Source organism: Dermochelys coriacea, chromosome 8 (assembly GCF_009764565.3).
Source record: "Dermochelys coriacea isolate rDerCor1 chromosome 8, rDerCor1.pri.v4, whole genome shotgun sequence".
NCBI classification, from domain to species: Eukaryota; Metazoa; Chordata; order Testudines; family Dermochelyidae; genus Dermochelys; species Dermochelys coriacea.
In genome coordinates this window covers 70438741-70454368 of record NC_050075.1, presented here as the reverse complement: position 1 = coordinate 70454368, position 15628 = coordinate 70438741, and the positions used below count along the sequence as shown (strand labels likewise).

At 40.6% G+C, this 15628-nt stretch overlaps 1 protein-coding gene across 1 annotated transcript in view; it reads left to right on the top strand.

The window, feature by feature from the left end:
- The window catches only part of LOC119860414 (uncharacterized oxidoreductase YtbE-like), a 58169-nt gene that overhangs the window by 18832 nt on the left and 23709 nt on the right, over nt 1–15628 (top strand). The window contains exon 4 of the mRNA XM_043490764.1: nt 14542–14633. Coding sequence (XP_043346699.1) covers nt 14542–14633 — 92 coding nt within the window. The remainder of the gene's footprint in view (nt 1–14541; nt 14634–15628) is intronic.

The following is a 15628-nucleotide window of genomic DNA, read 5'->3' as shown; positions in this document are numbered from 1 at the left end:
CCATTATAGTTCCTCTATGGATTTTGTACCCCAGCTTTTTATATCTGAAGTCTCCAACAATATCAGGTAAATGCAACCTAACCCCATCCTCCCTGCCTTATAACTATATTTACTGTTTTAAAATGTGAGATAGTATCTGATAATAAGCTAATTCTATAGAACTAAACTGATCGCTAGTTAATTCATAATAGAACAGGTGTGAGGAGGCTGGGCTTATCGGTGATGCCACCTAATGGTTAGTCACTGGCTCCCAGCTCTCCCCCATCTTCAGTGTCCCCTACCAGCAATCACTCCTTCTCTGTGGCATTTGGTAGGTAGCAACTCGGCCCTCTGGCCAGATCACCAGTCAAGTCTGCCCCCTTACCGGGGTAACAGAGTCCAACAAAATAAAGCATCTTCAGCCCACCTCCAGGTTCCTGTGGATTGCATGCTCTTGCCTTAGGACTTACAATGTCTCTATCACCACCTTCTCTTCCGGGAGGGTGGAAGAAGGGGTTTGTTCCCCCTTCATGAGATGGTGGTTGGTAGGAGAGCCCAAGCCCTCCCTCTCTATTGGGCTCTGACCCAGGGCACCACGAGACGCAGCGGTAGCAAACAGCCCATATTGCTTTAGGGGTTCCTCCCTCAGCCACTTCCTCCCACTTACTTTCCCAAACCAGGGTGAAGTCAAAAACCTCTCAGATGATCCACCAGAAATTAGAGTGAAGGGTTCCCTAGTCCTAGAAAAAGGATAGTTCCTTTTCTAGTGCCTAGGGTAGCTGCTGCTTGCAGAACCTTTTCCTCTACAGCCAAGACTCTATATCCTTACTCAGGATCTCCCAAGATAAAGCTCTCCTGGGCCCAGAACTGCCCCTTAACTCCTTCAGTTCCAGTGTGGGGTTCATACATGCCATCACAACAGGTCATGTTGCTATGCAGATTTACACTAAAGGAGAATCTGGTCCAATATTTTTAATTCAAGACATCTTTTTAAAAAAGTAATTTCTTTATGTGGTATTCTGAGAACTGAGAACATAGCATTTTAAGTTGTTTGCAGCTATTTCAGAGATGCAGGGAGAGTACTTTTTGATACACTATTCTTAATTTGAATAGAGCATTATATTGAGGTAACAGTCCTAAAGGCAGATGGCTAAATTGCATCTGTAAATTCCTGAAATTTGTGCAATCAGATAATTTGTTAGGAAAAAGTGGCTCCAGGCACAAAATTTGGGAGTGTATCTCAGGTATTGCATTTGAAAATATGGCCTTACACTTTGAAGTAAAATTTTAAGCTAAATGGTAATTATCATAATACTTAGGATTTTATGTAGCACTTTTCATTCTGAGGTGACAGTAGTATTATCCCCATTTTATATATGGGAAAACTGAGGCACAAAATATTAAGTGACTTGCCAGTGGTCACATAAGAAATACATGGAAGAGTTGGGAATAGATCCCAGATCTTCTGACCCCCAGTCTGGTGCAGACTCTCTGCTTATTCAAGGGATCAGTGACACTGCATTCCAAAAGAACAGCATTTTAAAAAAATCATAATTATTCAACAGTGAGGCCTCTGTTTAGAGAGACTGGATTTCCCAGTTCCCTGTTGCAACAGCTGATTTAAACTAGAGTTCTCTTAGCGTCAGTCCTATGATTTGAATTTTTGTGGGCTGGTGTCTGAGCATTCTGAGTTGTGGAATTATCTTCTCTGATTCAACAGAATGTTGGTTTGGCTGACTTTAGAGCACACTCAAAGAAACATTTATTGAGTCAAACATTCCCTTGAGTGTTGGCAGAGTTGCTATTGGAGGATCTGTTTGGTGGCAGATGGGGATGTTGTATCTAACTACTCTTACTTCATGAATAGCTCATGTGTAGGGCCCTACCAAATTCACGGTCCATTTTGGTCAATTTCAGCTTCATAGGTATGTTTATTACAATGATTTGAAATTAGCCTTTAGTAAACTGCAATATGAACAAAAGAGAAGTGCTTTTTTAAAAAGGAGTAGGACCTTGGAATTTTATTTTTTAAATTCTTATCTTCTCCCCATACTTTATCTCTAAGACAACCTCATAGACTAGCAGAGGTTATTTAGACCTCGCTGCCTATAGTGGAGGTCAGGGTCTCTGTATCTTTGGAGACAATGATAATGTTTTGCCTAATTGAGGGTGGAAGTCTTTAACCCTTACTGAATAACTTGCCTTTTATTTCTGTGTGCGTAGATCAGTACAGCCGGCACCTTTCCTTCCTATGTCTATCAGTTTTCAAAAGTACAGCAACAAGCTGAGTAAATATATTACAGCTGTTTTGTGTAGTGTAGGCAACACAAAATGTAGTTAGTGAGGATAGTGCATCTCCTCTAATCCTATATCTACATTTTTATTGCCAGAGCCTAAAGAACTCTGACCATTCCCAAATGCTAAATGATTTCTGTCCTAAAAATGGATGGATGTTGATATACATGCATACACCCCCATATAACATGTGTGTGTGTGTGTATAAAGTGTGTATGTGCGTTCACCTTGCAGCTTTAGTCATTAAAAGCAAATGACTAACTGGTGACAGCACAGGGGCTCTTTCACATTAAGATTAGCAGTGCTTTCTTTGCACAGGCAGATAAAGAATATGGTCCTCCTTTTTTTGTAACACCAACCCAGTCAAACACGATCAAACAGATTTTCACATGGCCTTCAAAGGTATGTGGTTTGGGAGGATGTCGACTGCACCACACCCTGTTGATCAGATAAGACAACAGGATGGTGATATGCAGGAAAAAAAATATAACAACTACATTTTTTTTACAGTTAATTATTGGAAATTAGCCTTTATTAAACTGCAATATGAACAAAACCCTAGGCATTATTTTCAAAATAAGCAACTGACATAACGTATGGTTCATTGTGGTATGAATCTATGAATCTAGAACTGTGGTATGGTTCAGAGAACTAATCTAAACCAACAGAAATATCAACCCTCTTATGCCATGTTTTGCAGCAATTGTTTTTTGTAAAGTGTTTTACAGTGAATTCTTAATGCAAAAATGAGCCCTCAGCCCTCTCTGTTTAATGATTTATTGCAACATCCTGTTCGTGTACAACTTCATGTGAATCCCCTTTCTGACAAATATTGAATGATTTTTTTTATTGAGCTCACTTACAGTAAACCTACATGAAGGATTATTTTAATTTATCATTTGTATTATAGTAGTATCTAGACGTTCCCACCCAAGATTGGAGCCCCATAGTTCTAATCACCGAACAAACACATTGAAAGAGAAAGTCCCTGCTCTGAAGAACTTTATCTAACTAAACAAAACAAACAAAAGTTGCGAGAAAGGAAGTATTATCATCTGCATTTTACAGATGGGGCACAGAGGGCCAAATCCTCAGTTGATGTAACTCAGTACAGTTCCATTCACATCGCTTGAGTTACACCAACTTATACCAGCTGAGGTGCTGACCCAGAGAGATGAAGTAACGTGCCTAGGTCATCCTAGGAAGTATATGGCAGAGCCAAGAGTTTACCTTGAATCTGAGTGCCAACACAGTACAGTAACTGCTCACTTAACATTGTCCCAGTTAATGTTGTTTCGTTGTTATGTTGCTGATCAATTAGAGAACATGCTCATTTAAAGTTGCGCAATGCTCTCTTATAATGTTCTTTGGCAGCCACCTGCTTTGTCCACTGCTTGCAGAAAGAGCAGCCCGTTGGAGCGAGCTGGTGGGGGATTGGAACCAGGGTGGACCGGCAGCCCCCCATCAGCTCCCCTAAGTTCCCTGTGCGGCAGCCGCCCAGCAGGCTATCAAGTGCAGGGCAGTTCAGGTGTCCCTCCCCCCACTGCCATGTGCTGCTCCTGCCCTCTGCCTTGGAGCTGCTACCAGGCGCCTCCTGCATGATGTGGAAGGGGAGGGGAAGAGGGGTGCTAATGTCAGGGTGTCTCCTTGTTCCTGCCCCCCCCACTCTTTTACCCCATTTCCACAGAGCAGTGCGGGGGGAGACAGGACAGGGCTCAGGACGAAAGGAGCATGCTGGCAGCAGCTGCTGTCTCAACTTGCTGATCTACTTAAAAAGGCAGTGTACTTAGAGCGGGGTCAGCATACTTAAAGGGGCAATGCACATCTCTCTCTCTCTCACACCACACTCTGTCTCCCTCTTCCATGCTATCTCCCCTCCCTCCATTTGTGCTGCCTTGCAGAGTGTGAGGCTACATTAACAACAGTGTGATAACCCTTGAGGGCTCAGCCGAGTGCTAGTTCATCATTTAGCAGTAAGGCATTCCCTGGCAAATATACCACCCTCTTCCACCCTCTAACTTTACCACCTCAACCAAGCTTCACAATCATTATCATTGCTGCATACAGTATTAAATTATTTGTTTAAAACTTACACTGTGTATGTATGTATATATATAAATAGTCTTTTGTCGGGTAAAAAAAAAAATTCCCTGTAACCCAACCCCCCCACCCATTTTCATTAATTCTTATGGGGAAGTTGGATTCGCTTAACATCATTTTGCTTAAAGTAGCATTTTTCAGGAACATAACTACAACATTAAGCAAGAAGTTACTGTACTTTAACCAAAAGATTATCCTTCCTCTCTGTGACGTTGCACTCCATAATGTTTTATGGAAATATGCTTATGAGTGTGAATATGATGTAACTGGAATATGCTTCATGCAAAAGATCTCTTGTAAGATCTCATTGCAAAGCTTAAGATCTACTGAGTGTGTTCATCCCATTTGTTTGCATGTATTATTTCTATGTCTGGAGTTAGGAGAATAAGATTTAAACTTGTATTACTAATGTAAACCATATTAAGTGGAAGCCATTAAGGATGCTTCAGAATCAATGACCTGTAAATGGCTCTGTTTACTTGCAAACCTTCCTGGGTAGGTGCGGGCCAGCTCTGGAAGAATGGAGGCTAGGGTCTCACAGGACATATGAACATGTCACCGGACACTGGAATCCATCTTAAAGCTGGTACTTTTCCATTTAGAAGGAGGGATGGGGACCCAGAGAGACAAAAGATTCCCGCCTTGTGCCAAAGCTATAAAAAGGGGTGGAACAGAACAAAGGGGGCTGCCAGTCATGAGAAGACCCCTAGTTTCCACTAAAATGTCTGCTGGAACTAACAAGGACTGTACCGGGGGAAAGAATTGGGCCCAGACTAGGAAGGAGTCAAGTCTGTGAAAGAAGCTTATTGAAACATCTCTGATGGTGATATTTTATTGTAATCAATTCCTTAATGTATTAGGCTTAGACTTGAGTGTTTTTGCTTTATTTTGTTTTGTGACTTACTTGGTTTTGTCTTTTATTACTTGGAACCACTTAAATCTGCTTTTGTACAGATCTCACCCCTAATCCCCTAGATTTCTCCAGTGGCTGGGCAGCCAGTCAGGGTTTGGGGAACACCAGTAAGTACCAGGTGCTGGAGAAGGAACTCTGTGACCTTCTGGTGGCTGAGCAGCAGCTGGATGACCCCATCAAGATGTGCACTATCCAGTTCAAGCTCTTTACCAAATACCCCAAGAATCAGTAATATCCTTGTCTAAGTGGGGCTGGGGAAGCCACATGGATATGAGATGAGATCTGGTAGCTTTAATGTCTGTTTTGTGTAGCCCTGATCTAATAGCTGCAAAAGGATTTGTTGCTACTTATCAGAGGACAAGCAGGATCATACTGGAAGAGGCTCCACCCCACCTCCCCATAACTTCTGCTTTTCCATGAGGATTGGGTGGAACTTGATCAGACTGGGAGATGTCCCATTTCACTGGTGTCAAGGAAAAGTCAGGACATGGGAGTTTCTCCTCAGTTTCTATTTCTTCACTGGGGTCTCAGGTTAAAAGGGTTTTTCCTTATGATTCACAGGGAGAGGAGCATGCATGAGAAGATGGGTGTAAGACAAGGAACTTTATTCATGAGAAGTTGTCTCATTGAGTCTGAGTTGGGGGCCTGGGCATTTCACATGAGCTGTTGGGTGTTTCACAGATTCAGGGAAGCATGTGGAGGGAACATGTCTCTCATGGCGGTGTGTTTATGTCTGTTTCTCTTTCATAGGGTGATCAGTGTATTTCATGGAGGAGGGAATGACAACTACAAGTAGGAGCAGAAGGGAAGTTGTCTCTGTGGGGAGAGTTACTCAACAGAGGCTTCCCCTAAACATACCCTAGAGTTTTGTTGCCCCTTTGGTCCAAACTCAGAATGCTTTCTGTGAGTAGTCTCATTGACTTCAATAGGCTCTTCATGTGAGTAAGGAACACAGAATTTGAGCCTTCCAGCCTGTGTATCCTTCTTTAATAAAAGCACACTTACTGCAGTTGGTCTCATGTGAAAAGTGAATCCATTTGTGTTTTTATTCTGTGGCATTAGCCAGAGGCAACATAATGGAATGGGTACCATTCCACATGGAGTGGACTCCTGACCTTTTCTGACAGGCTAAAGCACATAGGGGACTTGGCACCACAAAAGTAGCATCTAGTTCTGTCACAATATATTGAATATGTGCTTTCAAAAACATTTTGATCAAACCTTGTACAGTTAATATAACAAAAGGTTTCAAGAGTCTGATAAAAACCTATAGCAGTGTTTAAGAAAGATAAGGCACTCTATTGTACTAAAACAATGCTATTGTGCCAAAACAGCGTATTTATAGATTATTGTGGTAAGATTAACAGTGTCCATCTTGCTCTGTAAAGTTTTGATCTTGTAAGACGTTTTTCCTCAAACGGTTTTCTGCTAAGTAAAGGAAAACACTTTATCAGCTTTTTAGGCTGTCAGGTAAAGTGTGTTAAGCTTAATATTAACATTATGTAGCCAGTCTGTTAGCTTGATGTATTACCTCATGGCAGATGGGACTAATACAATCCAGCAAGATTACTCCGCACATTTGCTTGGGGTAAGGAATTTTTTTCCTGATGGGTGAGTAAAGTATTCATTAGCATTAATTTTTCATTATCATCAGTCATCATTATGAAGGCCAGTATGTTTTGTAACTGCTTTTATAACATTTCTTGACCACTTTTCAAGGCGGGATAAATATTTTCATTTCTCCATTGTACATTTATTAGTCACTTTTAAATATGTGTACAAGAGGCATTACTGTTACATTTTCCTTTAGGCCATTGAAGCCATGTTGCCAAAGAAGGGGGAACGACTCCGGTGAGCCCAAAACTAATGGGGAATCATAGAGCTTCTATGCAGATGAACCAGGGTCCCTGGTGGATTCCCAAAATCTGCTTAACATGTGAGCTAGTCCTTCCCCTACTGGAGCGTAAATTCTGTGGCTTTGTCAACACAGTGTAAAGGTTTGTGTTTAGATTGTGCTATATAACTGGACCTACGTAGCATTTTCTAAAACTCTACTCAGAACAAAGCAATTGTACTTTAGGACATGCTAAACTGGTAAAGCTGAAGGCTACAGGGAAACCTAGGTTTTAACTCCAACTACTAACATGGTGCTAAATTGGTTTCAAGTGGGATTTTCAATCAAGTTAAGATGGTAACTAGACTGAAAAAAGCATCTTTTCCCCAATCTAAATAAGGCCTGAGAGTAGATCACTGGTCCCAGTGCAGATATATTCATGTAGGAACATGATTTACACACATTTTTTACTTAGTTTTTTCCTTGGTCCTTACTCACACAAAACTCCCTTTGAAATCAGTGGGCATTTTGCCTGAGTAAAGACCATAGGATTTGGCCCCATTATATGAAAAGCCTCTTTTCCTGTGTAATTCACTGTTATTGTAGAGCAGCCCTTTGGAAACTTGCAGCTACAAGCTGTGTCCTTGACAATATTTCCCCCTCTCCACTGCATGCACAGATTGCTCTTTTACTGTAGGTGTTGTTCATGAATGCTGGACTGCTGACATTGATTCTGTTTTGTAGAGATGGAAGCATATGTTCATTTTAAACAATGAAAAGCTTTACCATGCACTTTTAAATGGGTTGAGATTAAACATAGATACATAATGTTTGAACCTTAGTGATGTATAATTATTGGAAAATACATTTATTTGAAGTGGGATTTTGTCTGTTTTTTTAATATGGCCTCCGTTCTCAGCTACATTTATCGAAGGCCTGGTCAACACTAGAACTACATCACTCAGGGGTGTGAAAAAGTCCACAATCCTGAGCAGTATGGTTAAGCAGACTTAAGTCCCTGTATAGACAGTGCTAGGTCGACCAAAGAATATTTCCATCAACTTAGTTACCACCACTTGGGGACCTGGATTACTTGACCAATGGGAGAATCCCTCCCATTGGCATGGGTAGTGTCTACACTTAAGCTCTGCAGCAGCGGTGCAGCTGTGCTGTTGTAGTTTGTTAAGCATAGACAAGTCCTAAGCCACCTTCCTGTCTCTACTAGCAAAGGGTGGCTGGAACCAAATGGACTCTGGCTCTGCCCATTCCCCTACTCCTCTTCCGCATACTCTACTGTGACGTTTCCATTATGCCAATATAGGGACAGGTGCTATAGAGCCAGCAAAATTATCTGGATATTCCTCTATTCCAACAGAATCCCCAGCTCCACCTGCAGGACATCCCCTAGCAATGTATACCAGCTGGAAGAAAGGCCTATGATCTGGCTCTGTACATTTTGAGGAACTGAAAGAATTAATGTACGTCAAACACCTTAGCTTCTCACTAGTTTCTTTTGTGTTTCTTGCATTGAGGTGGTACCTTCCCATCTCTTCCGGGTACACGTAGCCCCAACCAGTGATCTCTCAGACCATGAATTGACCACCCCTTGATTTTCAGTCCATCATTTTCCACCTGATCCTTCATGGTTAGGACCTGATCCTACAAAGACTAAAGCATGTGAGTAACTTTATATAAGATATTGCGTAAGTCTTTGCAGGATTTGAGCCATTGATGGGCTGGTACAACTGCTGTCTTCTCTGAGCCAGATTCCCATGCTGATTGCCTACTCAAGCTAGTCAAAACTTGGAATTTCTATTCCATGGGAAATTCCAATATTTTGAGATTTTTTTTCATTTTGAATCGGAACAAAAAGTCACCATTTAGAAATTAACCACTAAGCACAAATTCTGAAATATTTTGTTTCAGAAACATTGAAATACCTTTTTCAGATGTTTAATTTTTATAATAGAACTTTGTTTGATATCAGATTGTTTTTCACCTCATTGTTTTGATTTTTGTTATGATTTATAATATAATAATGTAAATATTTTGACTTTCATTATATATATAAAACATAAAAGTTAAAACAAAACATTCTGAGTATAGTGAAACAATACATTTTGCTCTTATTGAAATGAAGCATTTCAATAATTTCCTGTCAACAATTCTCATGAAAGTGATATGTTTCCACCAAGCTTTTTGATTTAATCAGAGGTTTCCATCAGAAACGTTTTGACCAGCTCTGTTGCCCACCTTGAGACATTTCACTGAAAAGGTTAAATTCTGCCTCTTAAATATACTTGTGCAACCCTGTTGACTTCAGTGGGGCTAGTCAAGTGTAACTAAGGGCAAAGCTTAATCAAACTGAGAAGATCTAGAAAAATCTCTCTAGCAGTGAAGTTGATGAGACTGGGACAACCTTCCAAGGGAAGTTGTAGAATTCTTATTGCTTGAGATATTTGAAACCAGAGTGGACAAAACACTTGGAAATATACACCAGGACATCCTGGGAGCTTGTTCTTGGGGTGGACTAGAGGATCTCACAAGTCTTTTTCATATTTGGTTTCTATGATACTAAGTTTCATTGTACTATAGCTTCAAATAAATGCTTTCATTTGCAAAAGAGAAACCACAAAAGAAAGGTTTTTAAATCCTTCACAGACAACAATAGCGTATAATATTTTGGTGTTCCCTTTGTGTTTAAACTGAAAAAATTTTTCAGACTTCTTTGGCATAATGATTTATTGGTATTGATGCTGCAGGATTGTTTGTCACCAGAGGACTAAAGCTAGGGATTGACCCCTTCTGGCAGATTAAATACAAATTATGCAAACTGCTGTGGTGTGGGTCATAACCTAATTAATGTTACACATCTTGAGAAGATGATCATTTCTCTAAATGAGAGCTATCTAGCAGTCTAGTTGAAAACAAAAGCCATGTTAGAAAAAATGATGGTACAAGGTTTTACTGCTTTACAGTGTATCCACTTGTCCTACTTGAATATGTAAAAGCTACATAATGGCAGAGTTTGTGTATGGTTAAAGAAGGATCAGCATTTCCACTACATAGCCCATTTTACAGGGGTTTACAGGGATATACAAATTAGCATCATAATGTAACTTGATTTACAAAATTTCAGCATAGTAGTATGTAATTGGATTTGCTTTAACATAATTAAGTAATGGATATACTAATTCTGGATAATTTATTGTAGTCATGTAATTCAAAATCAGTCAGACTTTTACTCTGCTAGTGGATTATGATTTTTTGGTATTTAAAATGGTGTGTGTGTGTGTGTGTGTGTGTGTGTGTGTGTGTGTGTGTGTGTGTGTGTGTGTGTGTGTGTGTGTGTGTGTGTGTGTGTGTGTGTGTGTGTGTGTAAAATGAGATAGCTACGTAGCAAAATTTCCTCACACATTTCCATTAACTTTATTTTAAATTCTAAATCAAGGTAAATTCTTCCCTTAATGTATTCCTGAATCCCATTAGTATTAATGACAGCTATATATGTGTACTGAGTGGCAAGTATACCTCTGTGGGGCTCAATTCCATGGCTGTTCCACATGCACAACTCCCACTGAAGTCAAGACAATGGCAGCTCCAAGCAAGGAGTGGCTGAAAATCAGGCCATTCGTCAGTAATTACCTTAATTTCAGTTGTGTGAAATTGCCTGATGAAGTATTTTCTGGAGAGACCAGAATAGCTTTTGTTTTCTTTTCTTTCTTCTTTTGAAATGAAGATAGTGCTCAGAAGAGATGCTGGTTTAACAGAAGTAGTGATTGGAGTCCTTTGTTTATTCACAGGGCAGGCCCATCCGGGTAATGGCAGTGTGATCCCAGTAATGTGCCTGACTCGGAGATTATTTATTTAGTGTGTGCATAGTCGTCTACTCAAGCGATGGCATCTTCAGTGGCATGATGCAGTTCTTCTAGGCCACCACTGAACCTAGTAGGCATTCATCAACAATGTGCGTCATAGTCGGTGTTGTGCTGCAGCTGCACAAAGGGCTGTCATGAAGGCTCCAGCGGTACTGGTTGGCTGCACAGAGACCATGCCCGGTCCAGAACCTGTTCAACAGGGACCACTGATGATGGGGCAGGTCAAAACTAGGCGGACAAATTGTGGGGTCGGCAATTAGGGACTGGTTGGGGATTATAGCAGATATCCATTCCTCTCACCAGAGTGTTTCCACCCTAACATCCTGGCGTGGCAGATGAGACCATAATGGGCAACGTGACAGCAAACATGCTGCTGGTGGTTTAAAAGGGTCACTGTGCAGCAGCAGGCTTGAGCTGGCACATATTTTCTCCAGTAACTCTCGTCTGGTATGAGGAGGAACAGTATTGCTCAGAACTGGAAGCCATGGGAGTGGAGTCGGACGCAGGGTGCCAGAGATGATATGCATGGCAACATGTAACTGCGTATCCACCAGTTTGGTGTGTGACGATTGACTCCAAACTGGTGCACAGTACTACGTAACCAAATATGAGGTGGCAAGAGCTGAGGTCTGCAAAGTTGGAGCACGAACACACCATGACAAACCAGCCAGTTTGCTAAGAAGATTATTACATGTCTTAACTTTAGCTGCTGTCTTCTTCAGGTGAGCATGGTAACTCAGTGTGCGGTCTAAGGTCACACCTAGATAGACCAGTTCTACTTTATGCTTCACCTTCTGACCATTCAGATAAACAGTTCTCGGGCTGTACTGGTGCGATGAAGATGGAACAAACTGGAGACTGTTTTTATGATGCTTGGCTAGAGGTGCCAAGTCTTACAGTAGTCAGCTAACTTTGTCTTGTCTCGGTTTAAGGTGACATCAAGCTTGTGAAATATCTGGATCAGGGTACTGCAACAGATGCCATCTGCATAAATGAACTTTCGTGACTCCGTTGTTGGCCAGTCATTGATGTAAAAGTTGAACAGGGCTGGAGAAAGCACAAAGCCCTGGGGTAACCCATTGCTCTGTCATCTCCAAGCACTTGTCTTCTCCCCCATATGGATTCTGAACTGCCTATCGTGGAGGAACAGTTCAACAATGCCTGTGACCCAAGGTAGCAGGACCCGTGATACTTTCACGAACAGGCAGTGGATCAGCGTCCTCGTCACACCACCCACCAGTACCTGACAGCAGTCGGGGAAGTTAATGATCCAACCAGTGAGCCGAATTCTGCGAGCACCAGCTCAACGAATCCCAGCACTATCGTCACCGAGAAATCCAACGTGCAGCCCGGTGACTTCTGTGTCGTTGGTCCAGCTCTACGTGTGTTACAACTTAATGTGGAGGGTTTGTTGGTTGCCAAGCGTGATTTACTTGGCATTCTTGCTCATCAACATATTATCAACACCATTTGCTTGTGAGAGACACACCTAGCAACTGCCGAAGCCAGACGTTACAGTATCAGAAGTACAGCCGAGCCACCTACATTCAATCCGATATTGCAGATGCCATTCAGCTGATGTCTGCTGAATTCTGTGACACCATCCAGTTTGGTTGTTTCTGGCTAGCAAATGTTTACAAGCCTCTAAGAGTCAGCTGGAACCAAAAGGTTCTACCAAGCCTGCCACACCCAGCTATCTACGTCGGAGATTTCAACAGCCATCACACAAACTTGGAGGTGAAAGGAAAACACTCTCCACACATTCAGTACTTGGTCTCTCCAACTACCAGTGAAGAAGCTAGTTGTGGTGATGTATTTTGTTATATAAATCCCAGTCTATAAAGAACTGAATGCAGTTCACTTCAGCAACCCCATTAAAGAGCTGACAGATAGTAATTACTTTTAGTCATTACTGACCTAGCCCTAAAGGGTTAAAGAAGTTCATTTCATAAATTCCAAATTCACACGAATGTGAAAAGAGAAAGGCAAACATTAGAAGAACTGGAAGGCTCAGGAGATTGGTAACAGGTTCATAGAAACTTTCAGCTCTAAGGTTGCCAACTCTAATCCGCTAGGGTCAGTAAAGAGTGAAAGTGTTAACACCTGATGGCGAACCAGCAGGGTGGATAAAAATCAATGTTTTTTTTTAATTTTTTAAAAATTGGACTTTTTTATGAAAATTGGATTTTTTTATTTAAATCATATTTTTATAGGGTTTTTCCTCAAAAATAATTTTATCTAAAGATAGTTTAATTAAGATACATTATAACTCAAAGATATCTCATCATGGAATAGGGATTATAAATTCATAAATATCTGCTTCAATTACCTTTGGTAAATGAAATAACCAAACAATCATTCATTTTCTGATATAGTTGTAAAACTAATCTGACAAGTTTTCAAAATAAATCACTTTAAAAATGTATAGTGTGTACCTTCTAAAAATGAAACCTACATCTATCTCTGAATTTTGAAGAATATGTATTAATGTTATAACAACCAACAAGAATGCACTTTTATGTAGAAATCCATGATTAAATTGTCTTTCTGACTAGTGATTTAAAGAATTATTTAAGTCAATTTGATTTAAATTAAATCCACCATGCTAATCAGTGACCTGTTTGAAAGGCGTCTGGTGGTTTTAGCCCAGTCTACATCACAAAAACCATCACCGCAATTGACATCCTATATTAACAGTCTCAACAGAGACACCAAGGACTGACCCCTTCCTCCCCAGGACCGGTCAGGCCCCCCCAAGACTGGTCAGGGTTGTTGCATGGTAGTGTTAGGAAGTGTGCTATGCCATTTCCTTGGTAAAAGAGGACATTTGACTCCCCAGGGTTGTAAGTCAGCACTGAATTTGCACACACACACACTCGTTTTAAATTCTGTTAATATATTTTAAATGTACACTAACAGAAGCCAAGAAATCCAGTGTTAATGCAGATACTCTCTCGATCCTCTGAGTTTCCTCACTTTTTCATACATTTCATTTTTAAGTGTAGTTTTTTTATACAGAATTTCATATAAACGTTTGTCACAGTATCAACCTACCTTAAATATAAGTAGTGGGCAGTTCGTTTAGACTGTGTGTCCTTGTGTTTTATTACTCATTACCTTTTAGTCTTCTACAAATGTTCCGCTTTTCTTTAGTTTTGGCAAGCTGCTAAGAACACCATTTCCTTCCTTTCATTCTGGTGAAGTCCAATTGTTGTTTGCTTATACTACATTAGCGTTTCCCAGAATTTAGCCTGGAGTTTTTATACACTGGGGAGCCTCCTGTGTGTTTAGATTATAAAACACTTTTGTAATAGAACTATGATAGTACCATGCTTTCAGATAATGCTGTCAAACTGGATTTCAATATTGGTTTGTCCGTCACTCTCTGCAGTATTCTGTTATGCAGATGTTAGTATATAATCATTTTGTCCCCTCAGAAGCTATATTCTCAAGTTGTTCCCCACCTCCCCAAACTTAGAGCACTTTTTCCTCTTCTAGAGTACTGTACAATGCCTTACTTTATTTCGTTTTCCTTTTGTTAGGTATATGTCGGTCTATTGGTGTCAGCAATTTTCTCATTAATCATTTGGAGCAACTTGAGGAAGATTGTAAGATAACCCCACATGTTAATCAGGTGAGTGTGTATGCAATATATTTAAGACATCTGTTTTAGAGTAAACCCCATCACCCAAAAAACATGATTTCTCCAGTCCCTTTCAACAAATCCAAATGTCAAAATTAATGTTATACCAGAAAAAAACAAAACAAACTAAAAAGAAAAAAACACAACTTTAAAATAATTTCCCCACATGGTCAGTTGTCTTCTTACCAGACCTGTTTGTGACTGATGTTGTGGCCAATGGCTCGATTTTAGATGATGATAGTTTGCAAATAAACAACCTTCAACTAGATACTGAGTATCAAATCACCATCATAGCAACAAGATACTTGAGGATGTACTGGCACATTTATGTACTGCTTTTTAAAAAATAGAGACCTAACTCCCTTAGGCAACACTGAAAATCCTGACGACAGTATACAGTTGTCACATTTTAAAGATTCTTTTGGTTTGAAACTCTTTACTCTTTCCACTGGTATTCCCCAGGATGGGCTAGATTCTGCTATCCTTCCTCATGTTGTGCAAGTTGTACTCGCATTCATTTCAATGGACTACAAAGGTGAATAAGGGTGGCAGAATTTGGTCCTTGACAACTAAGAAATATGTAAAACCAGTTGTGGTGGGGCAGCTGCCCCACACAGGTAGAATAGAGTTGAGAAGGAGGCAAAGCCTCTCTGCATCTTGCAGTCTGAGATATATATGGGGAATCGACTCTCTGGATCCATAGAGACAGGAGCTATCTATGAAGCTCCAGGATCCCCTCCCCGTGACAGTATGGCTTATACAAAAACCATGCTGACTTTGGGTTCCCTGGTGATTTAACTAATAGCAACGGTGGAGGATTTCATTCAGTTGCAAGCTCCTTTATTAAATCCCTGCCACACACAAATCCAAGGTCTCAGTAAAGAGCAGTGCCAAAGAACAGCAGGACTGGCTCCATCAACATATGATTGGTACTCTTCGCCTGAGAAAGCTCTAGGACTAGAGTAGCAGGGGTATTGCAGGTCAGG